The following is a 25324-nucleotide window of genomic DNA, read 5'->3' as shown; positions in this document are numbered from 1 at the left end:
TCTTAGGTCTCAGGTGGGTGAAAGGCCAGACACTTCCTTCTTCAGTCTCTGGCCCAGGCATCCGAAGTGGAAGGTGCAGATATATCAGGTTTCCCAGCACTGCTCAGCTCTATCAGATCATCCAAGCATCTCCTGCCACAGGGGAGCTCCACCCTCAGCAAAAGGCACGAAATCCCACCCACACCAGGGCTACTGCGACTTGTTCAGTATGGTTTTGCTTCACATACCCCGATTTCCTTTCCAGCAATGCACCAAAAAAAAAAAAAAAAATCACTGAGGAGAGAGTTTTTAGCTAAGGAATTCAGTGAATTATTAACTCCATCCTACCTATTACCCATTGCTCTCCATTCCCTCATGCCTCGCAGAAATCCCGCTTCCGGGTAGCAAAGCCACGCCAGAATCCAATAGCCCAGCGGCTCTGCTTGCAGGGGAGTCAGGTGATGTGGACGGTTCTGGCTTTGAGTTAAAATCCATTACGTGCAGTAATGATTAATCCCCAATCCTGGCACAAACTCATGACGAGTTTCTCTTGTCACACCAAATTTACCCAAATGAATCCTGTTTCTTGGAGGTCACATACACCATGGCATCGCGCAACAGAGATACAACTGGATCTCTGCATTTTAAATTGGGCATTCTGGTACCCTACACACTAAAAGCTGCTGCTCCATCACCCAATGACCAGGAGTAGGCAAGAGGCCCGAAAGCCCTGCTCTGCTCTCAGGACAGAAAGTCTTTGGGTCCAACATTAAAAGTTCAGAATCTCCTCCCACTACGAGAAGGACTGTACAGTTTTACAGGCATCTGCTGAAAGCAACTCGCACCACTGCCTGTCACCAAAGTCCCTGGCGTGAAGAGCAACACGCGAGCAAGCGGCTCTTGCGCTCCCGTCGCTGCGCCTGGGTTTCATCACTCAGTGGTGCTGAGCCACCCGCGCAGCCACAAAAGGTGCTGCTCAGGCTGTTCAACGCCAGGACCCTCACGGCGCACGCCCAGGGCAGGGAGACACCGGCTAAAACTGTATACGGAGACCTGAAATGCGCGGATTGCCAGCATCCCCAGAACCAGAAACTCATCCTTGCAGTATGAGAGGCAAGGCGTTTCGCGGCCGGCACATACTGAGGGCCAAGCGGGATTCAAGAGCAGCCCTCGCTTGTACAACACGGTGTATCCAAAAGGGCAGGCGGGAAGGCTGGAAACACTCCTCTGCAGAACCGAGGACACGATGCTGCAACGCCAAGACTCTCATCTGACTGCGGCCTGCGCAGAAACAGAGCAAAACAGCTCACGTCTCCCATGCTCTTTAATTCTGTAGATTAATTCAGTAATATAAATGTGACGGGACTCTTCTCATGGTCACACACACACTCACCCTCGTGCTGACCCTCTGCCACCCGCGCTGCCACTGACTGTAGAGTCTTACCTTCCCCACAGATGGCCAACGATGGCTTCGCCAGTGCCACCGCCACCGCCGACAGAGCCAGCGATCATTAGGATTCCAAGAAGTTAAAAGAAACAAGCGTAAAAACTGAGCTGCAGCCAGAAGGAGAATTGGGACCCATCTCCGCCACAGGCCGGTGTCTCATCCCAACAGTCAGTTCAAACTCCAGCTGAGGGCTTTTTTGCTCCAGATTCAATATAGAAAAAAAAAAACAACACTTCTGCTGAAATGTGTTTCACATTGTAAAAGGCAGAACCCCTCTCTCTGGAGAGCCGTGCTGCAGTGGCAGCAGCACAGTGGAGACACAGCTCTGCGCCCTGCACCGAGTTTGATTAGGCAGAGGATCAAGACATCCTCCAACTCCCAGTCGGAACACCGAAACGCACCCCCCAAGGAGGAGGAAAGGGCCAGTCTCCTCTCCTTCTAATCAGTCATCATTAAACAAACAACTAACAGCGGGGATCTTGTAGCACGCGCTACAGCCAAGAGCTACCGACTGCCTGATCCCAAACCCGCACCACGGCCGTGTCAGCAGGCCCAGCTCCGCAGCCCCGCGGCGGGACAGCCGGCTGGGCCCGGGACACGGGGCAGCTCATGGAGCCCCTTCCCTGCAGCTGAGCACGGCCTTGCTGCGCCAAGGCCCTGCATGCCCGAAGGGTGCTGACCGTGCAGAGGCCACAGAGACAGCAAGAGGCGCAAGGCAGGAAAAAGAGATGGATGCACAGGGGTTTGCCCAAGCCCAGACAAAATCCCAGTTTCCAGAGGTCCCATCTGTGAGAGCACGCTGCTGCCGAGCACCATGACGGGTCCCGCGGTGCCACAGTCGCAATGACATGCTGCCTGCTACAGGCCTGGGGCTGAGAAACAGGGTGGGACTGCTAACCCCGCACAGACCTGCCCGCCAGGTCCCCTGAGGCGTGGGCTGGCTGACGCAGCGGGGAAACGGCACAAGAGAGCAGAACCTGACCACAGCTGAAGTAATATGGCAGCTGGTTGAATTAAAATAGCGCCTGGCTGAGGTAAAGGGGTTCCTAGCTGAGGTAGGATGCTTTTGGGAGAAAGACCGGACGTGCTGGCAGCTCTGGAGAGCCACCCTGTCGAGGGGAGCAAGACCTGCGAGCGCGGCTGTGGGGAGACGTACCCGGGAAGCACAAGGCTGAGCGTGTAGTTTGGAGGACGATGGCAAGAAGGGGCCGAAGCACAAGCAGGGGTGGGAAGGCAGGACCAAGGTTACCAACAAGCCCATCAAAACAAGTATGTGTGTGTGTGTTGCTGCCCTGCCCTTTACCTTGCTCAGACTGAAGATCCAGCTTCCCGAGAGCTGGTACAGGATAATGCTTTGCTGCCTTCTCATGAGGATGGCACAGCACCAAGCAAGTAAGAATGAGAAATCCAGGGCATTTATCCAGCAGCCAAGCATTTAAGCCCTCCACAAGCACTTAATTCCCATAAATAACCACTACAATGCTCCCGCGAGGCAAGGCAGCACCAGCCCCATCGCTCAGACAGGGAAGACTGAGTGCAGATGAATCAATGACAGCCCAGCACACGCAACCAGGGTCAGAACTGAAAACAAAACCAAGAAGTCCCACTTCCCCCTCTGTTCCAGCTGTTAGACAACACTGCCCCCAGTAGCTCGGCTTTCTTCCCAAACCAAGGTACGCACTTCAATTCCCTGATTGTGACGGGGAGAAGGACAGAGGAGGAAGCAAGCCCTGCCCCTAAGCACGCTGTACACAGCCCCCACGGCTGCTGCACAACTTCGCAGCTTCCAGGAACTGCATGGAAAGCCATAAACACACCACCATCTCCACTGCCACTCCCCTCTCCTTGGGAATAAACAGGAGCGGCGGTCAGCGCGCGCAGGGAGAAAAGGGTGCTCCATGTTGCTGATCAGACCACCACCTGCAAGAGGAGAGGATCTGGAGGAGGGCTGCGCGCCCTCAAAAGATCCAGGACTCTCTGATGACTTATGAAACATCGTTCCCAAGCAGCTACAGAGTACATCTACTTCAGGGGAAGCTCTGCATCCTGTGGGAGCGGGGGTGTTGGAGATTAATTTCCAAATGTAGTCTCTCCCAGTATTTTCTCCGAAATTATGGGATCAAGCTACGGACTTGGATGTGTCACAGCTAATCCACAGGAAGACAGGATGCAGCAGTGGGCTTTGCTGGCTTGCTTTAGAGATCTGATGGCGAGCTGTAATTAACCCTTTAAAGGCTGCAAATTCTAAATTCTGCCAGAAGGTAACACTCCGGTCTGACTGGCAGCATATCATGGGTCACTACACTCCGTGCAAAGCAAATCCAAGGCAATGCAACCTAAATCGGTTGCTCTGTCAGATGCAATCAGTGCATGTAATCACCAACTACACGGTCGGAGGACAGTGACATGGCTACCATGACAGTTTGCTCTCCTGCAAGCACTGGAAGGGCAGAAAGTTTTTCAAGAAATGGCTAACTGCTGGGTGCAATGAGTGGCAACAGGGGCAACAGCAGGGGCGAAGGGTCTCAGAGCTCAGGGTCCGGCTGTTGGGCTGCAGAAGTTATTTTGTGCTGTACAAAACACAGATTCAAGACCCAGTGATGCTCCCAGCGCTCCCTGAGAAAAACGGGGTGTGTCTTCTCTCTCAATTCAATCTTGGGAACCGTGCTGTGTCGGTCTAGCAGTGCCACCCCGATAGCTGGAGCTTTGCTTCCACGGCACTGTCCTAGTATGTGCTATGCCCTATAACAGCTCTACTGCACAAAGGGCAGCAGTTTTCTTTTTTTCCTTTTCTTAAACAAAGCCATTACTGCTGGTACAAACCCAATTCACTACATATATTAGCTGCAGTGAATTTCCTTAACGCAACTGAAAGACCAACACAATCTAACCCTTGTCGTCTTTCAGCTTTTGTCTTTCACCGCAGTTTTGTCTACGCTGATTTTTTAAGACTTCTGATACAAACTTTGCAGTGACCCATGCAATCGGGGGTTGCAAATCTAGGCAGAGCTCAGTTCAGAAAGCCAGTGACTTCATGTTTTCCCTCTGTAGGAGTAAAACAACGTTCCCACACTGATACAAACCTTTGATCTGCACAGATTTAATTCATTACTTATGAATCGCTGGCCAACGTCAGTTGTGCATTTCAGTGGCTCTCTACTTGCAGTTGCCTCCTATGTCCATGAGGACAGGGAACCTTTTTTTTTTACCACGTAGTGAAGTAGCTGAGATGGGATCCTGACTAATGGCTTCAGGAACCAACTTGTTCCTCGTGCAACAGTCCTCCCCTAGAAAACCACCCAGGTAGCAACAACAAGCTGCCCTCTACAACAGCTTTACAGAGGGTTGGTCGGAAGGCAAGATATTTCCCAGTGGAAACTCTTCTCCCAGGGAATCACCCTGCATCGTACTTCAGACGAGTCTTCTGTTTTGCTTTAGGAAACAGGAGAAGATTTATTTTTAATTGTGCTGTGCTTAGGTGCAAGGTCAGTTTCGCAACACAAATCACTGCGGAGTCACTACGTGTCCTGCTGGAATCATTTCTGAGACGGGAATGGCAGCAGCCCTGCTAACAGCTCAAAGGCAAGCGCCCGTATTCCAAGCTCATGGTTTTGCAGGATTGCTTGGACCACCTGCAGCTCTTGGGTAAGCGCTGTGTCTGCGCTGTGCCTAAGCTATGAGATCCCAGAGACGGGACAGCAATATAAAATATTAAAGGTGCCAGTTGATTGCTCTTTCCATATCCAAACTCCTCCTTTGGAAAACTCACTCTTTCCAGAAAGCCGTCCAATCCTTTTCATCCGAGGAGGGGTGAAACACAAGGCTCTGCCGAGGGCCAGCTTCGCGCTCCAGGCTGCACGCAACGCTGGCTGCATGGGCTGAGGCAGAGCGCGGACCCCTTCACGAGGTTTTCACAGCCCTTCTGCCATCTCTCTGTGCGTGACAAGGCAACACGCTGCCCCAAAAACCCTGTCCCACTCCTCTTTCCGAGGACAAAATGCAGCCTCAACAGAGGTGTCTGAGGGCGTAAAAAGCATTAGTTAAGTGGAGGGAATGTGGCTGCAACACTTTTCTTGGAGGCTCTACTCTGCACCTCATTGCGGTTTCCAACTGTTCCCTCAGCTCTCTAAGCCCCCGGAGAGGAAACGCAGCACGCACGCTCTGCGCCAGGAGCATGCGCCGCAGGATGCGGCCCATGATTATTTTTCTTATCACTCCACAGACTGCCTGGCACTGGCTGAGGAGTGCGGCTCAGATGGTTCCCTCTGCTCGCTACCAGCTACGCAGCCTGCGCGTGTGAAAGCCATAAAGCAATAGCACAGGAGCAACCCATGAGGGAAAACGCGTGAACGTTCCCACACCGACAGCGTGCCAGTCCCCGCTGCCAGCGAGACGCTGGGGTGCCGGCGCTGGGCTGCAGGCAGGTGCTAACGAGGAGCCATGTGCATCCCCTCGAAGGGAATCTTGTGTGGCCAGCTCTCCCGACGGCTCCACAATCGGCACGCAGGCACGGAAGGGCTGAGAGGAGCCTCAGGGCCTCTCCCGTGCGCAGCCCAGGGCCTGTGTGCCAGCAGTGATGTCCTGCTCTTGGAAATGTGGCGTATGGAGCACCGGCAGTGCAGACAGGAACCGAAACATCTGTTTTTTCAAAGCCACACTTGGAAAGGCTAAGCTGTATTCCACCCCTAAAACACAACCAGCCCAGCTGTGAGGCAAGCAGATGAACAGAGCAGTACAAAAATAGCCACTCTGTAGTGCTCTTCCAAGCAACACGAGGTTGCCCTACAAAAATACACAAAAAGGAATGATCGTGGAGTTTTTTCAGCTATTAGGGGGATCTGTGTGCTCAGAGCACTGCACCATGGTGAAGGATGTGTCCCCTCGACTCCCAGCTCTGTGTTCACCACACGTCCCCCCTACCCCAGCTAACCACCCCGGGTCTGTCCGCAGCACAGCAAGAATCACGCGCAGCTTCCACACAGGGTCCCTGATGGAACTAGAGGCAGATGCTTTCCCCAACTTGACCTAAAACAAAATCTGTGTGCTTCAGGCCGGGCTCACTCCACCCCCTTCCTGAGGCGTGGCTTTGAGAGAGAAACCAGCAACTTTGGCCAACACAACTCGTCTGGGCTCTCGCTTTCCCAGGCTTAGCTGTTCCTCGGGTTCCTCCCTCAGGAGGACTCAACCCACACCCTAGATCCTCTTTTTAGAGAGCCACTCCCACCTCTCCCTGACCATGAAGCATTTGCTGTAGCAGAACCCATTTAACCCGTTCCCAACAGGATCCGTGCGCCCCGACCGAGCAGGGAAGGGGGTTTACAGAATCCTACACAAGCCCCGGCACCGGAGAGAGGAAGGAGAGGCTTCCCTGCCTGTCTCAACCGGAGCTGCAGAGAAAACTGCTCTTCTGCTTCTGGATCTGCGTAAGTCCTCCTCCCCGTCAGAGGAGCCCAGCGCAGCTCGGATCCCAGGGCCGAGGTCCTGCCAGGGGATGTTGCAACGGAGCTGTGAAGAGGCCATTGCTGGGGATCTGCGAGTACCATCAGCGACGTCTGTCCAAGGAGGTGGGCACGGGCTCCAGCCAGGGCCACAAACTCCACCCTGGAAATCTCCGTTCCAAACCGGTCGTTAGACCTCATGACTTCATCCCAGACACGCAAGATAGTATTGCACAGAGCCAAACGTGGGTTTGATGGAAGGAGCTGTCTGTATAGGAGGGCAGAATACAAGAGGCCCGGCTGTCGCCAGAAGAAAAACGGGGCACGGTATGGCGTCCAGGTACTATTACAAATGAACAGGAACAGGCTGGCTGAGTCCTGGCTTGCCTCCACAGACCGTCCCGCAGGCTCGTCAGAAGGAAGAGCTGCCGCAGACCGTGTCTGCTGTCACAGCCAGCACAGCCTTCTCCTGGCGATGCTCAACAGCATACGCCAGGCCAACCACCACGGGAAGAGAATCCCGTCGCCCCCCAACACCGCGCTGCCGGAGGGCAGCCCCCAGACCCCAGAGCGGAGGTAAAGCAGGGCCACGCGGCTAGCACACACCCACCACGACTGGAAAATGCCGCAGGTGGGAGATTCATCACCACAAAGTGAACAGCGTAATTTCCTTCCATCAAATACTGTTACCAAGCCACCCTACCACACTGTCTTAACACAGGTCGCTAATTAAATTAAAAATGGTGCTGGATTAAACAGCATAACACAAGACCGTATGTCACATCTGAAACTTCGTCTCCGATCTCAGCTTATTAAAGCTTTTCCTAGGCCTGATGCCAGGAAGCTAGAGATGTACTCGTTCCTAACCTGAGGGGAACTGCTTTTACTGTTAGACTGTCAGAAACAGCTGACTGAAGAATATTATGCTTTGTTCTGATTATCTCTGTTTAAATCCAGGGGTAGCACATCATCAAAATGGCTGCAAGCTTTTGGGAGAAAGGGAGGAGCTGGAAGTGAGGACAATCTGTTTACCGGTCGTGGTTCCTATAACACACCGCAAATGCTACAGACGGTCAGCTTGCATGTGGTTGATGCTCTTCCTGATGATGGTTATCCCTTAAAAAAGAAATGGGAATGGCTGTAATCACACGCTTTTTGTGCTCTTTGCAAAGCAAGAACTAACATTATATTTCAAGTTGACATTTTTAGTTTTGGCAAACAGAGACGCCAACTGAGCTTCAGTGTCTAAGTAAACAGCAGTTATGAAAACCAGCTAATTCTTTACTGCGAAGGCAGGCTGGGAAATAAGGGCCAGGGACGTCTGATCTGAAGCCCTCATCCTCCTGTTGGGATAGGCAGCGACCTTCGGCAGAGCGTGTTCGTGGCGGGAGCTGGAAGGGGAGCGCGGGCGGCAGCTCTGCAGCCCAGCAGCCGCGGTAGCTTTCCAGCCTGTAAGCCTGATCTCAGCAAAGCCTGGATGTGGGGTAGCAGCCGCTCCTCCCAATAGCAATAGTGCCGTAAGTGCAGCCCACGAACAGAGCTGCCAACTTTCCGCTGTGGAAGAGACAGAAATTTTCTCTCCGAGCCTGACAGCGACTGCCTAAATCGTGCTGTTGGCTATGGAGGGGCTAATTCACAAGTGCCGTGTCCCTCACGCTCCCCGTGCACTCTCCTCACGGTAAGAGCAGGCACCTCGGTGCAGCTTCCAGCCCGCTCCACCCTGGCACTAAAGCACGGTTTTGCTTCTGAGCCTTCCTTCTTCACCCCTGCTCACCTTCCTATTCACTTATCACCACTCAGAGAAATGTCTAGGGACGTACGGGGTAAATAAGAGACAAGGTACAAAATCAAGCTGAGCTGCAACAATTAATCAAAGGACAACAAAGCTTGAAGAAATGGAGAAATGGAGAAAGGATGATGCAGAAATGCATTATGGAAACCACAGTGTGGAAAACTGCGGCACGACAAGACATAAAACAAGGCATCCCGTTACATGGCAAACAGGGAGAGAAGCATTAGCAAACCATATGAGCCTGTTTCACCCCACCTTCTGACCCAGTGATTTTCTTTTTAAAACCCCTCTTTCTGGGAGCGGAATGAAGGCAGCTGGGTGAAACGCGAGAGAGCTGACAGGGGCAGGAGAAGAGCAGGATGGGACCATTGCTGGAATGGGACCACGGTGACACTTCACGGACACTGGAGACCATCATGCTCTGACAGAACAATAGAGTTGCCTCCTTGTTTGGTGTTTAAATTATAGCTACAATCCGCTTATGTGGTTGGTCTCTTCCACAGGCTGAATTTATCTCGTTTGCAAAATATTTATCTAACACTTCATCTGGGCCTTTTTCCCCCTCCAAAATTTCTCACAAAAGAGAAACACAGCCTTGTTTTCGCTGGGGTATGGCTTCTTATAAGGACGCCGTTCGAGGCTGTTTAAGTTTTTTCCAGGAACAGCAGTGAAACTGGTTTGCCTTGTCCTTGTGGACTGGACAGTACTGTACTGACATGCCACTGCTTGTGGTTTTACCCAAATCGGATTTTAGCTTTAATTGGATTTTTTCCCCCGATAGCTTTGAAGACACCATGAGCCTCAACAAGGCTTTTACTGCATCACATAACAATACCAAAATCTACCGATCCTTGCCAACTCTTGAAATTTAAAGTATCACTGACTATAGGTTCCTCATAAAATCTGTTTATTTTAAGAAGCTTTGCCTAGGTGAAGTCACCGGCTAGGCAGCGTAACCCCAGGGCTCACTTCCAAATCCAAAAAAAACCCTGCTGGGTTTTGGATGAAAGTTATGACCCCAAACCTGCAAAGCTCCTGCTTCTGCAGGAGTGTGGCGACAGCAGAGCTCCTCCGATTTCAGCTTCCCCTTCTTACCCATCCACAAACAGTATTCCGCACTAATGAAGGATAAACAAGGGAGTCTCAACTCTAGTCTTATAAATCGAGACTCTAATTTCTACTTCAAAACTAACACGACACTGAAGATGTGTCAGAAACAGTCAATATTTGCAAGGGAAAGCCAGAAAATCTTTATGAGGTGAATTTCCAGCTGAGGAATGACATAAGCGACACCAGCTCCGGAAACAGCCACGTCTCCGAGTAAATGCGAACAAACGCCGGTAGCCCTGAGAGCAGCGCGCTCGAAACGAGCCCAGATCAGAGCATTTCTCAGTCGGAGAAACTCAGAAGTGCAAATGCTGCCACCTGAAGAGTTCCGCTCCTGAAGTACGGGTTTTTATGTTGTGCACTGCAGATTATTTGGAAAACCAGACTTTGCTCTTGATTCCAGCCAGACTCCGCGTTACCCTTCAAGAACCCGACTCTGGTGATGGGAGAGGGCCAATATTCCCACTTGGGCTGCCTGGAGACCGTTCCAGCTAGGTATGTAGTGTCTGCAAGCAGCAGAGCTGAATTCCTTAGTGATTCTTTGGATGGGGCACTTCTTCCCCACTCCTAGTAACACCGCTGCCGAAGCTGGCACGCGTTCCCTCAAAGTTGCTACGTCTATAACGTCGGATATGAGAGGAATTCATTTCCTAGGCCTTATTTCTACAGCTAGAGGTACGGTATCACACTTACTGAGTGCAACTGCTAGCACACACGCCTGCCGCAGAACTGGGGAGCTTCGGCTCGGGTAATTTTCTCAACTCGGCCTTCTTAAAGGCTGTTTTCATTTCAGACTAATTAAAAAAAAAAGAAACGTTCTGCTGAGATATTAAAAAAATGCCTGCCTCTAATGAAAGAACAGACTGCAAATCATGGAAAGCATTATTTACTTTATCTGTCAGTGTTCAATAAAGGGAACAAGAAATGAATAGACAAAACCGCTTGCATAACCTCACTGTGTCGTGAGCCAGAGTCCCTCTCATCCCGACAGAAACGAATCTGTAAATCTTTCATGGCTGTAACGAGGATGTTGAGCCTTCTTTCCCATCGTCAGGAGGTCAATCGGGGCAGTAAACTTCTCCCCGAAGGCAATCATGTGCCACAGCAGACCGCTTCAGCACATCTTATACCAATCATCAGAATATTACCAGCACACACTTTTTCAGTCGCATCGTGACTGTACGTGCAAGATGATCTGCCAGCCGACAAAGACGACTCTACAGCCTGGATTCCAAAGACAATCATCCCTCAGCGGAGCACAGCTCTTCCCCTTACAGCACTGCTCTCAACAGTGTTGTAAACAAACATTTCCCCACCGAAATCAGAGGAAGATGTCAGTAGCACTCTCCTGCCCTTTCGGCCCGTTTGCTGTAGCAGATTTCCCCTTCCCGTATTCCGGGCACTTTGTTTCGTCGACCTGCAAGAGCTTTATATCCAACTTCAATTTGTCATTGCATAATAGGATCTAATCCAAAATGTTCTGGGAGCTTTTACAACTCAACGCCTCTGAACAACAATAATATAAACAGTCTCAGACACTTACTACCGAAATTAATAATCCTGGAAACACACTGTAATAACCCCAAATCCTTAAAAAGCCAAACGAAGGACTTATCATCACAGCCTTCAGAAGGCTGCTCTACAAGTGAGCAGCGAAGCGCTGGCACGTTCCACCTCTGTCGCAATGGCACATTCATTTTCCAGAGCTGTAGATCCCCACGTCTAACGGATAACAGATAATGCAACGTCAGAAACCCCTTAATAAAAATCAGTCTTTCCCAGTTAGGGACTTTCTGCAACAAACAATGGCTAGTTTGTTTGGAAAAGCCTAAATGTATCTCGTAAGAAAACAGATGGAAAACACCTCATCTGCTGGATTTAGAGATGCGTCCATTTTCCTGAAGTTAGTCTAGATACAACTTGCCGATCTACAACTTGATGTTTACTGTGCTACTTTGCAACTGCTGCAATGTCTCTTTATATTGACACTAAAAAGTGGAAACTTACTTAAGAATTTCCGAATAGAAAAGCAGACCTTTAACTTACTGAAATACCAGGAGAAATTAGCTCATGTGAGATTTTTCTACTGTGCCGGGCCCCACGTCATCTCTCCTATATGAATCACTCAATGCTTTTGTCTCCTCAAGAAAAGTTGCTCCCTAAGGAAAACTAATTTAGGTTCAAAAATAAATTATATTAAAAAAACTCCTCTTCCCCTAGGTCTGTTTTTGTGTCATACAGTAACTTTATTTAAGCGGCTGAGCATACAGACCATTCTAATGCCCCTCCAGCCTTTCTGACTGATTTTCCCAAAACAACCACCTCAGCACCTGGACACACACACGACTGTCACCTCATTTTGACAGACAATTTTTTTTATTTCAACTTGTTACTTGAGTCTTTTGGATTTGCTGTTAAGAGAGCAGAGTTTAAACCACATGCAGCCGCTCACTTCCCGACATCGCTCTCCTCCTGTGATTTCCCCCAGGACCTCGGAAATCAAACTCTTGCCACAAAACCTCCTGCCCCTCCGGCACAGGAGGGAGAACGTCACCCTACGTTCTCCCGGCATCTCCCTGACCTCACCCTCCGGTGCGCCATCACCATGGAAAGGTTTGGGCTGGAAGGGCCCTCGAAGGCCATCCAGTTCCAACCCCTCTGCCTGGGGCAGGGCCACCTTCCGCTGGGCCATGTCGCTGCGAGCCAGGGCCAGCGTGGCCATTGCCACCAGTGCCCAGCGTGCCCCGTGGGTTGCCAACTCTCGCCAAGACGCGAGCGGCGTTACGAGATGACTCGGTTTGGGCTGAATCCTCAAAGCCCTTCCGCAGCTGGGTAGCCGAGGGCATCCCCACGGCCGGGACTTTTGGGGGGCCACCGGCCCAGCGGCGCTGGCCCTACCCCAGCCGGAGCCGCCGAGCCCCAGCAGCGCTGCCAGGCCCGCATACTTCACATACTGAAGCTGTTTTTCCCTTTTTCCTTCGCTCGGGCCACTTCTGCTCGTCTCTCAGCCCGCAGGCTCAAACTTTCTGCCAGGTCTCCATGTTTGTCCCCGCTGTCACACGGCCCGAGGCCAAAACACGTCTGAAGGGAACACCCCGGCCCGGATCGGACCCAACCGCCGCCGCCCGCCCTCCGCCCGGCCCGGCCGGGCCCGCCGCGCCCCGCGGTACTCACAGCGCCGTGGCGGCGGGAGGGAAGCCGGTCCCCGGGCGCTCCGTCCCGCGGGCTGAGCAATTGACGAGGCAGGCGGGACCGGTACAGGTACAATCGGCGACGCAGGGCTGGCAGGATGGGGCCGGGGGCGAGCGGGCCGCCGCCAGCCCCCCGCACAGCAGGGAGCAGAGCAGGCACCAGCCCGAGAGGGGCAGCCGCGCCGCGGGGACGCCATGTTTGCGCTGTGATCCAATGTCTCCATTTCCAAAAGGCATCTCTCCCCTACGGGCATGGCATGGCCCCGGCCCGCCGCTCCCCCGGCCGGCCGGCCGGGCTCGGCCCCGCCCCGCTCCGCCGCTCCGCTCCGCTCCGCGCCGCCCGGCTCAGCGCCCGCCCGGCATGGCGGCCTCCCCCGCCCGGCCCGGCCCGGCCCGGCCCCGCTGGGCTCCCGCTCTCCTCGCTGACAGCCCCGGCCCGGCTCCGCTCGGCTTCTGCGCTCCGCCCGGGCCGGCCCCCACACCCCCCCGCTCCGCCTCCCCGCCCGGCGGAAACCCGGCGCCGGTCCAGCCCCGCCGCCCGCCCGGGCCGCCCCCGCCGTGCTGCGGCCGCCTCTCCCCCGGCCGGCCCCGGGCGGCGGCGAGGGCCGGGCCGAGGGGAGCGCTCGGCTCCGGGCCGCGGGGCTCCGGCCCCCTGCTCGGCAGAGAGAGGGAGTAGGGGGAGACTTGGGGGCAGAGAGAGACTGGGGGGCAGAGGGATCCCATGGGGAGCTGCGGGATCCCGGGGAGCAAGGGCCTCCGGGAAGCAGGGGGATCCTGAGGGGCAGGGAGATCCTGTGGGGAGCAGGGGGATCTCGTGGGGCAGGGGGATCCCGGGGAGCAAGGGCGTCCTGGGAGCAGGGGGATCCCGTGGGGCAGGGGTCATCCTGGGGGTGCAGGGGGTGTCCTGGTGGGAGCATCCCAGAAACCAGGCAGGATGGGCAATGGAGCATGGAGTTCTGCTGGACAGACGCTTTGGTTGTCTCTAAATTACAGGCGGGAGCATTCCCTTCTCCGCACACACAGATGATGGACAGAGCGGAGCCCGAGCACTCGGCTGCACCTCTGAAGGCTTTTGGTGCTGTTCCCGTGGCTGGTGCCCGTTCCGGAGGCCGCTGCCCGTTCTGAAGGCCGCTGCAAGCCTGTTAAACCCCGTACGAGCTGCAGGCTACGTGTGTTACGCACACAGCGCGGTGGGTGATTCAGTAGCGTGGAGACAGGTTAAGAACCAGGACAGTAGTTTTCAGTGCAGTTTTTAAATGTGAAGCATAGCAAAGTCATCGGGTTTCAATGCTGCTTGCACCCTGCGCCGGCCCCGGGCACTGGGAAGGTTCTGAATTCAGCCCATGGTTCTGACCGGGCCAGACCAGGTGAGGTCAATCCTGTCATTGCATGATGGCTCCGCAGGGATCCGATAGCTCCGCGGGGATCTGAACTGGTGCTAGTGTAACATGTCTGAAGTGTATGACTAAAATGAAGCCTCTCTACAACCAAAGGAAGTGTAATTCTGTGTTACAGAGGGCATCTCTCCAAAACCAAACCCAGCCTCGTCTGAAAGCAGCGGAGAAGGTGTGCTAGCTGATCATTTTACCATGCCCCTAATGTGTTGGTGTTTAATATGTGCAATGTTACCGTGTGATGGTGTGTGTGGAACATGGCCCCAGCCATCAGCCGAGGGGAGGATACAAAGAATTTCAAATAAAACATGGAAGAAATTCCTGTTTCTGAGCTTGTCCAGTGCCAGATCGCTCACTCTGCAAACCAGAGCCGGTGGCTCCTGTCCAGCCGAGCAGGGATTTCTCACCACAAACACAGCAAACGTGTGCATGTGGCAGTCTGTGCCAGAGGTGAAGGCCTGGCACGGGGCAGCGAGCTGCTGGGGGCTGGCTGACCCCAGAAAGGTGATGGAGATTTGGGTGTCCAATGCTTCCCTGCAGTGCGTGCCCTGGGAGGGGACATTTGAGAGGCGTGGACCCAAAGACGGCACGTCCTTCAGAGACGGGTGCTGTTTTGCTCAGCGGGGGCTGATAGCTGCAGTGCCCACCGAAGGCACTTTCTCCTCTGGGATTTGCTGATCCACACAGAACTTCCAGCAGAGTTTTTGCTAAATGAGAACAAGAGCATCTTGCTCTTCGTTTATTCAATTCTGTTCATTCTTGCAGCCATTCACCCCGATCATGGGTAACATTTAGGTTCAGTGCAGCAGGTCACTCCAGCCGAGCTTTGGTGTCCACGGGAGCCCCTGGGATTGCCCACCTGCAAAACCGAAGCCACAGGCTGTTCAGTCGTGGCTGTCGCAGCAGTTGCTGTCCTCACAAAATCCTTCAGAAGCGCTGTCCGGCAAGCCCCTCTGTGAGACGGGCTGCCCCTCCGCCACACCAGTGAGTCGCCCACCCGCAGAGGGGTTGCGCCCCTCGAACAGACAGCCGCCCCGACGGCAGGGTGAGGGGCGTTTTGGGCTCGTCGGAAGCAGCTGGCACAGCTGAGCAGGGCTGGCATCCGTCTGGAGCTCCCGCCGCCCCTCGGAGCTGCACCCCTCGCCTCCACCGGCTTTGCCGCTCCCGTGCACGTTCCCAGCGCTCCGAGGGTGAGCGCGCTGGGAGCCGCCATCCTGAGACTCTACGGCAGGCATTGTGTTGGTGGGGCCCTGTCGACTGGCGGGCGAGGGAAATCTGCCTGGCAGCTTTCAAAGAAGAAACCACAACAGAAAGGGGTGGGAGAGAGACACGCTGGCTGTTCGCAAGCGTCCAAAGAGTCAAGCAGCAGGGAGCCAGAACCATTGTTCAGGGTGGTACCACACGAAGGTGGGGAGCCTCAGAGCCTGCTACCCTCACTGTTCCTCTTCTGAGAACAGACCTGGGGGAGAAGAGGGCTGTGGGGGCTCGTTTGCCTCTCTCGGTGGCCGGCCTTGCCTAAACCTTGTCTCTCTGTTGGGGCAAAACGGCCTCGCTGGAGTCATCCTGTGCGCGCACTCAGTCTGGGGCCAGGTGATGGGTTTTCACCATGCACTGAGTGACGGCTGCTGTCGTCCTGCATGCCCCAGCTCCTGCAAGCAGGCGAAACACCAGCATCTTTCCTTTGCGTGAGAGAAAATAGCTGATCATCGCTGAGCTCGCCCCACCTCGGGCACACCGCAACCTTGGAAAGCTCAGGGAAGAGGAGGACAACTAGCCAAGGCTGACAGTGAATTTGCTCTTTAATGATGTAGGATTTTTTGAAGCCTCTTGTGATTTCAGGCGTGTAGGGTTCTCTAGGGAACGAGGCACCGACCCGCCAGCACTGGGCGTACATCCACCGTGGGTTCCACACCCTGCGTTACACACCTAGAGCTGCTCACCGCCTCCCTGCTCCACCTGGTGTGCTTGGTCCAGGACGGTCCCCATCTGACAAAGTCCGTACGCACCTGCGTGGTTTTGGGTCTGTGCATCTTCCCGCTGGAACCAAAGGAGCGATACAGGCTTGTGTCAGCCGGGGCTCTGGCTTTCCTTATCCAAACGCTGAACAAACCTTAAATAGGAAGCGCGACAGCATCCGATTTCACTCCTTGGCATGGGACTTAATGTATGTAAGAATTTACTTTCCAAAAACATTTTGTGCCTTTTGGACTTGAAATCTGCTTGAAAGACACATCGTCTTTTGAATGATGTATTGTGCCCAAAATAGCTCAGCGGTTACTACTTCCTCATGTGACTGCGATGTATTTATTTCCACTCCCTCAATTATAAATTGCTTTTTGCATTTTTTTTCCCCCTTTCTTCTGTGCTGATGCCCATTTTTTTTTCAGATAACAGCAAGGAGAATATCCTGTGTATGGATTGTAATCAGCAGATTAGGTCACTAATGTAATCCAGCAGATGCCATGAAGTTAAGGGCTCTCCCCCAAAATCTAGGGCTGCCAAGCTGTAACGAGGGCAATGAGCAAGGAAATAATGGGGTGAGTGGGAAAGGAGACAGCAGATCTCAATACAGCTGCAAGAGAATAATGTGTTCACATCGAATGACAGTTTTTGATCTCAGAGAAAGGTCTCATCGCGGAGTCGGGCTGGGTTTTAAAACTCAAACTGCGGAAAATGATGGAAATGGAAAACGTACGCCGGGGCTGGGAGGCGGTTGCTTGCTGCGAGGCTGGGAATGGCTCGTGTGGAAGGGATTCTTCTGGTTCCTCCTACTGGCAGGCAAGTGGAGAGTTTCTCAACGCTGTTTACTCAAAGCAGAATTAAAGCCCCAACTGCGAGGACGTTAATTCTCCCTGTCCCACCAACCCTGCAGGCTGAACGCGCCCGGGACGTCGGCACACTGCCATCAGCAAAACGTGACAGAGCTGCGGCCAGCCGGGAATGTCGCTGCTGCCTCCGCGCCCCTCCGGCCAGATCCCGAAAGCACCGCAGATGCCTCCAGCGGCACCCAGACCGCCCCGAAACCTCGCTGTGCGCGGGGTCCGTGCTCTGCGGCGAGGCACGTGGTCGGCTTTTAGCGCTGGGTTTTCAGCTGCTCGGGGCTGAGCTGGGTCAGCAGAGCTGGCACGAGCCCCTGTTGGGATTTTTTCGGATGATTTTTGTGGGCAGTTTCAGCTCAGGATGTCAATTTATTCACACTGGTCGTTTTCACCCATTTGAGTTTGTGTGAATGTAAAACAGAGCGGAGCCGTTTTAGCAACAACACTTTCTGCTCAGCAACTCATTGGTGGCGATTCCGCTTTTATTTACCAAACACTCTTTCAAAGCAAACAAAACTTCATGATTTGTCTCTCAGCATTTTCCAGCGTTCTCGGCTCTCAGGGCTCCTGGGCGGATGGAGGGCCGTTCTCATCGGGCTGGACTTGCGAACTCCTGGTTTCTGGCTCTGGGTGCTCTCTGCCCGTTCCCACGCGGCTCTCCCCCGCATCAGTTCCCCGGGGTTTACGGCTGCTGGGGATTTTCCCGTGTCGCCAGCAAAGGCAAGGTCGGAGGGGTTGCTCTGACTGGAGACGGAGTGGATGGAGAAGGGGGTTGTCCTCAGGAACTTGTTAATCAGAAGCTTCCTGGGGAGCGTTCTCGGTGCTGTGACGCCCAGCCAAGAGCCGGCCACGTGCCAGCAGCGCTTGGAGGCCACCGTGTGCCCAGGCTGCAGCACACGTCACTGCTCGGGGAGGACGCGAGGACCAGGGCAGGGGCTGGGTGCTGAATCTAGCATGGCAGGGGACTTTCAGCCACGGGGCTGGCCTTGTGTCACCTTTGGCCACCACGTACCCCAGTGCCCCCGAGAGCTGATGCTGCTGAAATCCCCTCGGGCAGCTGCAGGCATCTCAGTGCTGGCAGCAGGGACAAAACGGCCCCCGTTTCTTACTTCTTGCCTTGCTGGAAAGGTCCAAAGTGCAGGGAGGTAATAACGAATTTAGCCGGGAAGATGCTGGAGAGCACTGGCCACAGGAGCTGGGAGGAAGGCTGCTCTGCGCGGTGGGTGCCCCATGGGGGTCCAGCCTCACTGCACCAAGGCTGACCATGGGACGTGACCGGCCGGGGCAGCAAGGGGCCAGCGGCGCCCGGCCGGCTGCAGCGCGGTCCCCCCGAATTGCTGCTGCGGGCCCGTTGCTATAGCAATGCTGATGTCGCAGCGCTGTCAGGAGGCATTGCAATGCTGGAGTTGGCATCTTTCGTTGAGGAGAGTTGAAGTCATCCTGGGTTTTAGCTGGGTAAAAAGTCAGGGAGCGGCTGGTGCTGCTCATTTCCCCATCACAGGGACTTCAGGAAAGCGTCTCCCCTCTCCCTCCCCTCCTGCACCCACCGTCGTGGCGCTGCCCTGCCCTGCGCGAGGGGAAGGGTCCCATCCTGCCACAGAGAGCCCAGAAGAAGCACTGCCTGGTACCAAGCCTGGGTCCTGTTTCCACTGTAGATGCTGTCGATGAGAGGAGGTGAGGGCTGAGGCTTCCCCTCCCCTCTGCAGCTGTTCCGGTAAATGCATCCATGAGGCTGAAGCCAGAGGGCAGCTGGCAAGAAGCAGAGAGGCAGAAACGTGTGTTCAAAATGTTTAGGACAGGCTGAGTTTAAGGCTCTTTTCCAGCCTGGCAAAGCCCAGGGTACCAGCACCCCAGCGCGGTGAGAGGATGTTCCCCAAAACGCTGGCAGGGCAGGGCCCGTCACACCGCAACACATCTGCTTCTGAGAAGCCAGCTTGGAAAAGCCGCTTGCCAGCCATTTTTTGGCTTTGAGTTGGCTGCAGCTGGTTGCACGTGGCTGTGCCTCGCTCCCTGCCTGAGGGGATCTATGGAAGCCGGTTGCATTTCAGAGCACGCGGTGCCTGGCTCCGGGCTGGCCATGCCGCTCACGTGTTGCTGTCTTGAAGAAAAAAAAGTCATTTCCCAAACTTACTAGAGTTTTGCTAAGAGAAAATGTTCGCCCTTCCTCAAAAAACATTAACAAACACCATTAAAATTCTAAGCTGCATCTTCATCGTCAAGATTATTAATTACCTGGAGCAGCACCACTTGCTAACAGCTCCGGCCAGGGAACGTTGGTGCAGGTGTGTCCGAAAGACAGCAGCTGTTGGTCCTCAGGCTGATAAATGCCATGGGGTGCTGCCGGGGTCTAAGCAGCCATCTGCCACCCGTTTGCTCTGACGAGCGGCTGAAGCCTTCGGCACGGATCTGCACCCTGCGCGGCAAACGGGAGCCCAGCTCTTCACCTGCCAGCTCTGCCGCAGCCACAGACAGGGCCCTGCCGCTCCCCGGCGCCCGCGGCTTTCTCGGGAGGGGGATTTGCTTTTCCTCCTGCGCGTGGAGCGGGAGCCCTGTCTGGCAAGGGGCTGGCAGGCGCCGCCGCGGCGGAAGGTGCCAGCAAGCCCAGCATGGGCAGCAATGCAACGACTCGCTCCAACCAGAGCTTCTTCCCAGCCTGGCCCTTCGTGGTTGACTCATTCTCCGGAGCAGCGGCTTCATGAGCCCCCGCACATCTCCATGCTCGCTCATTACCGCTGCTCGTTATTTTCCAGGGCCCCGGAGTGCTGCGCGCGTCCCAGAGCCGAGGCTGGCCCGGGGCAGCTCTCTAGCCCTGCAGTACCCAGCTCGCCATTTCCAGAGATGAGGGTTTGGGGGAGTTCAGCAGCTCAGGCTCCCCGGGCTCTGCTGCGGTGACCGTGCAGGCAGTGCCGCGGGAAGCGGCCAGGCTCGGGGCCGCCGGCCGGGCTCGTGCTCCCAGGCGTGGTGTGACTGGTGCGAACCTACCCGGGATGGAAACGGCTGAGTGCGCACAAATAACGGGCACACCCCGTGACGTTTATACGCTTGCTTTTGAAATGGTAACCGTGCTCTAGCCCTTCCCCATCTCAGGATGTGTCTGTATGCGGCTGCAGAATATCTCGGATGGTTTTAAGCCCAGATGTTATATTTCTAAAGTATTTGATGCTGCTGAGGCATGTCTGAAAGCATTTAAAATTTACCAAATGGCCTGAAAATATCTCATATTTAGGAGGCTGAGCATTTGTTGCTCGGCCCTCCTTCTGTTTCAGTAGGACACCTTTCAAAGGCCCTTTGAACATCCAACTCTTCATCTCGTTTGAAAGCTCTCGCGGGTGACGGCTGGAGCCGGGGACTTTCCTGCGCTTGGCCTGACGCTGGCTGAAACCTTGGCTCCTTTTGATCTTGGCACAAGGAAGACTAATTTCCTGGCCTCAGCCCGGTGCAGGCTCATCAGGACCTGGCACAATCACCCCTTTGTGCGCGGGAGGGGGCCGGGGCAGCACCGCGGTTCCCTGGGGATGCCCGTGGAGACGTGCCGGGGCCTGAGGATGCGCCAGGCAGAGCCCGCATCCCGGCGCGCTGCTGGCGGGGATGTGGGATGCCAATCCGCAGGGAGAAAAACGCTTTGGGGGAATGGGGGGGGGGGTCCCTCTTTTTGCTGGGGTTTGTTTGATTTTAGAGCCAGCATCAGCCGCACGGTGTCCTGCTCGGCCCTACCTACTGCTGCCGCCTCCCAACGCCGTGCCGTGGGTAACCCCGGGGTGCCAGCCGTGGAGCGGGGCAGAGGCGGAAGTCGTGCCCCATGTCTCACTTGCCAGCCTGAGCCGGTTACACTGACGGGCTCTTGCCCTGCTCCGGAGAAGGGGACCGAGCGGCCGCTGGCAGCTCCGCCGGGCTCTGGAGCAGGGGAAGGGCTGAGAGCTCAGGGCTGCGCTTGGGGCAGAGACCCCGGCCCGCCCTCCCGGGGGGTCCCATCGGCATCGAAGGGAGCGCAGAGCCCTGTGGCACCGCTGGCCGAGCCCGTCGGTGACAGCCCCCATGGCGCGGTGCGTTCGGCAGGGCTCGCCTTGCAAATGAATTACGGATTTGAACGCCAAGAAGAAAAGATGCTGGGCTCTCCAGACCTCCTGGGTGCTTGGCAGGGAAAACGAGGACGATGAAAGGCTGGAGGGAGCAGCAGATGGAAGCTGCCCTTCAGGAGAAACTGAGGAGCCTGAGGTGGAAACAGAGGGACTGGGCACAGGAGAGACCGAAAATGAAATAACCAGACAAAGCAGGGAGGGTTGCAGTGTAAGACTTGGCTTGGCAGCACGAGGAAGGGAAGAGACAGAAGGAGTCTCCCTGTAAAATGCTGGAATTTAACTTTCACAGCTGCAAAAGGAAAACAATTGCTTCCCACACGAAAATAACTGATGGGCTGCGTTGATGAGATGATGGCTGAGGAATTTCAATTAAAAGGCAGCAACACTGACAAAGGCAACGGGATTGAAGTGTTCAAAGGTAAGTGAGCAGCGGGGAGGGAAGAACAATAAACGGCGAGGGAGGGAACAGTGCCTGCTCAGCTCTGCGTGGGAGACAGCCCTCGCCCGCCGAGCGCGGCAGGGCGCTGGGATCCACCTCCCGCACGCGTCCCGCGCCCCGTGCACGCTGCCTCTGCCTCCCCGCGCGCCCCGCGCCTGCTGCACGGACTCTGCTCCGCGGGGAGATGCTGAGGCAGGGCTGGCCCCTCTGGCCGACATCCCCGGTGTCGACGTCGAAATGAGCAATCTGTTTTTTCGAGCAGCCCTGTGAGCGTGGCGTCACCTTTGTCCCCAGCTGTCCCCTGCCTTCAGGCCCTTTCTCTACAGCCGCTTTGGAGCCCGAGCCGTGTGTGCCCTCGGCAAAGGACCTGTAGCAGAACGGAAAGTAGGAAGAGCTGGCAGGTTTACACACCATTAGGAGAAAAACCTCGGCTGGTGGCGTGGCAATAGGTGACAGCAGAGGCAAGCCGAGCTGCGTTACCAGCAGCATGTGGAAAGAGCCTGCAGTGGTTTTCCCGCAGCCCCCAGGCGAGGAATATCTTCCAGGACGGCGCAGCTGCCGTCGGATCTGATGGGAAAAGCCCGTCCTTGCGGCCTGCCTGCTGAAGAGATGACCCTGCTCCATCTGGGAGATGGGAGCAGGAGGGCAGCAGGCTCGGCGCAATCCCGGGCTGCGGGAGAGGCGTTGCCAGAGCCCGGCCAGGACAAGGCTGGAGCAGCGAGGAGCAGCGGAGGCCGCGGAACGCAGGGGCAGCTGCGGCACGAGCCAGCCATGGAGCGACAGGGACCGGCAGGAGGAAGGAGGGCTGGCTTGGCACCGGAACAGCTCACTTGGCTCCAAGCATGGCGTGCGACTTCTGGCACACGGAGAACCCTGCAAATGTCCATGCCGAAGAAAACAGCTAGATTTAAAATTTGCATTTGTGCGGAGCAGGCGGCCAGAGCCCGGTGCCCAGCCCTGGGCAGGCTCTCTGTGCCTCCAGCCCTGCGCAGAGCTCTGATCCCAGGCGGGGATGGCTGAGCCGAGGGCAGGGGCCGTCCCCCGTGGCCTCTGGCCGTGGGCACAGGCAGGAGCGACCGGTGCTCGCTGCCTCGTGGTGCGCGCGTTGACGGCCCCCATACGCCGCAGTACAACAGCCCTCTTGGGCTGGCACCCTGATGGGGATGAGCTGATTTTCTGCCTTTAAAAACAAATCTGGTTCTGTGGAGATGGATCAGAGTAACAGATAGCCACTGTCACGGCCGGCCCCGCTCCCAGCCCTGCCAGACACCGCGGTCCTACTTCCCCAAGGCACGCCGTATCTCCAGGCGCCTGTTGCTCCATTAAACTATTTTTAGTAATGATATCCCCCCTAGTTCAGCCGCAGTTATCTGATTAGTTCCTGTAACTATATGAGAAGCAACATCTCCAGGCGTGACTGCGATTTCTGAGCAGACTGTCTCTCTGCACACGCGTTTTCCAAAGGAGAGGAACTTGCCGAAAGACGCGTCTCCCCATGACGTTAGTGGATGCGGCGCTCTGAGCACTGGCACTGCACGAGGCTGAGTTTCGGGGACCTGGGGTGGGGGGGGATCAGCAGTGCTGCAGGCGCTGAGCACACGACCTTTGATCACGGCAGAATTAACGAGGCACGCTTCCCCGCTGCCGCCCGCGATAAGGGGCCATCCTCCTCCGGCGTTGCCCTGATGCGGCGGCGATAAGCAGCTGGCTTTGTTTGCTTCTGAGCACGAGGCTGTTGACAGAGACTTCCATCATCGTCGTCAACTGCGGCTGAAAGCGGGGAAAAGTCGCCCGTGCGTCGTCACTCACAGAAAGTGTGCCCCGAAGGTGCGGGGTGCAGGGGCTGCGTACCCCCTTCCTCTGAGCCAGGGAAAAGCTCCACTGTGGCCTTGTTGCTGCCCAGGGACCAGTTAAAAACCCTATGGACCCACAGGTGGCTCCAGCGTCCCTCTTTGCTCCGAGGCCCCGGCCTCTATCGACTGCAGCTGTCCTGGAAAATCAGATTATAGCGCAAAACCCTGGCATCGAGTCTGCTCTGACAAGTCAGGTCTTCCATCTCCCAGCTAGACTGTCAGGATGAAGAGAGCGTGATGGGGAGCGGGGGGAAAAAACCTCCATCCCAACAGCTTTTCCTCTGGCCTCAGCTGTGTCGGAGTGCTGTGAACCCAGAGCTCCTCGGCCTGTGATGGCCGTGGCTGTGCCCGAGGCTTGAGGTGGGAGAAGGGGGAATCTCGCCCAGGAACCCTGCGCAGGAGCTCCTGACCCGGCTCGTCTCCCTTTTCCGTGGGCAAAGCCATCAGAGCTCTGCTGCCCGGTCCTCCTCTTCCTCCTGGAGCGCTTGAAAACTGCTGAATGGGGATTAGCTAGGGGTGTAAATGCTCCCAGGGCAGCAATGGGAAAAGCTTGTCCCTGCCCACAGCGAGAGCAACTCTTCATTGTCACTGGGGCTGGCACCTGAGCTCCGGCACTGGCACCTCAGTGTTACTGGGACTGGCATGCGAGCTCCAGCACTGGCACCTCACTGTCACCAGGGCTGGCACCTGAGCTCTGGCGCTGGCATCTCAGCATCACCGGGGCTGGCACCTGAGCTCCGGCGCTGGCATCTCAGCATCACCAGGGCTGGCACCTGAGCTCTGGTGCTGGCACCTCACTGTCACCAGGGCTGGCACCTCACTGTCACCAGGGCTGGCACCCGAGCCCCGGCACTGGCCCTGGGTTTGCTGGGCTGCCTGCGCCGGTGCTGGCCATCACCTCCCACTCGTGTAAGCGCTGCCAGTTACTCGCCCCCCCGTTGTGTGCCCGCCTGGCTTCTCGCCAGAGCCGTTCCTCTCCCGCTCCAAGGCAGCCGCTCAAGCCTGCTTTCCCGCTCAGGATGCGGCCGCACGGCTGGGAATCCGCCACGCAGCGAGGGCCGTGTATTTCGGCCGGGAGCCGCCAGCGCCTCGGGTGACGCTTGGCGTGCAGGCAGGAGGAAAGGTGCTCGCTGAAACCAGTTGCTGAGGCAAACTGGGGGGTAACGCGAGCTCCCGCTTCGGAAAACACCCGAGCCTGCCGCCCCGCAGCCCCCGCTCCGCGCCGCCCTCCGCCCCAGCTTCTGGAGGGGATGCTGCCAGCGGCCCGCGTCTGCCTCGCGCCATTCCCCGCACCCGTGTCCTGCCCGTGGCAGAGTGGGGAGGGACGGACCCCAAACCCGGCTGGGCACCAGCACCCAAACCCTCACTGCGGGCCTGGGGGCGTGTGAGCGGCTCGGGGGCGGCGGGCACGGCGTGGGGCACCCCACGCTGCTTCCCGGGGCGCAAGCGTCCCCGGCGGGTGCGTGCGAGCGCTCCCCGCGCTGCTCCCTTCGCCCGTGCGACCCTCCCCTCCCGCCTGCGGACCCCCCTCCCCGCACTCCCGCCCCGCTCCCTTCCCGTGCCGCAGCCCCACGCGCGGCGGCGGCGCCCCCACGGCTCCCGTGCGCGCGCGCGCACGCTCCCTCCCCTCCGCGACCGCGAGCGCCGCACGGGCCGGGCCGGGGGCGGAGCGATCCGGTCCCCTCGGCGCTGCCATTGGCCGGCGGGGCCGGACCGGGCTGGGGGAGGCGGCGGCGGCCGCCGGTACAGCCCGTGCCCCCCCCCCCGGCCCCAGCGCGGCCCCGTT

The 25324-nt window shown here is 56.4% G+C and overlaps 1 protein-coding gene across 2 annotated transcripts in view; it reads right to left on the bottom strand.

The window, feature by feature from the left end:
• Positions 1–13255, bottom strand: part of PKD1 (polycystin 1, transient receptor potential channel interacting) — a 92824-nt gene extending 79569 nt beyond the window's left edge. For both annotated transcript variants that reach the window (XM_086759312.1, XM_086759313.1), the window contains exon 1: positions 12938–13255. In XM_086759312.1, coding sequence (XP_086615438.1) covers positions 12938–13191 — 254 coding nt within the window. In that variant the 5' untranslated portion in view covers positions 13192–13255. The remainder of the gene's footprint in view (positions 1–12937) is intronic.
• Positions 13256–25324: the final 12069 nt, after the last annotated feature.

This window comes from Chlamydotis macqueenii, chromosome 15 (assembly GCF_036417535.1).
Source record: "Chlamydotis macqueenii isolate bChlMac1 chromosome 15, bChlMac1.mat, whole genome shotgun sequence".
Classification (NCBI taxonomy): domain Eukaryota; kingdom Metazoa; phylum Chordata; class Aves; order Otidiformes; family Otididae; genus Chlamydotis; species Chlamydotis macqueenii.
The sequence above is the reverse complement of the archived record's forward strand: the minus strand, read 5'-3'. Positions and strand labels throughout refer to the sequence as shown.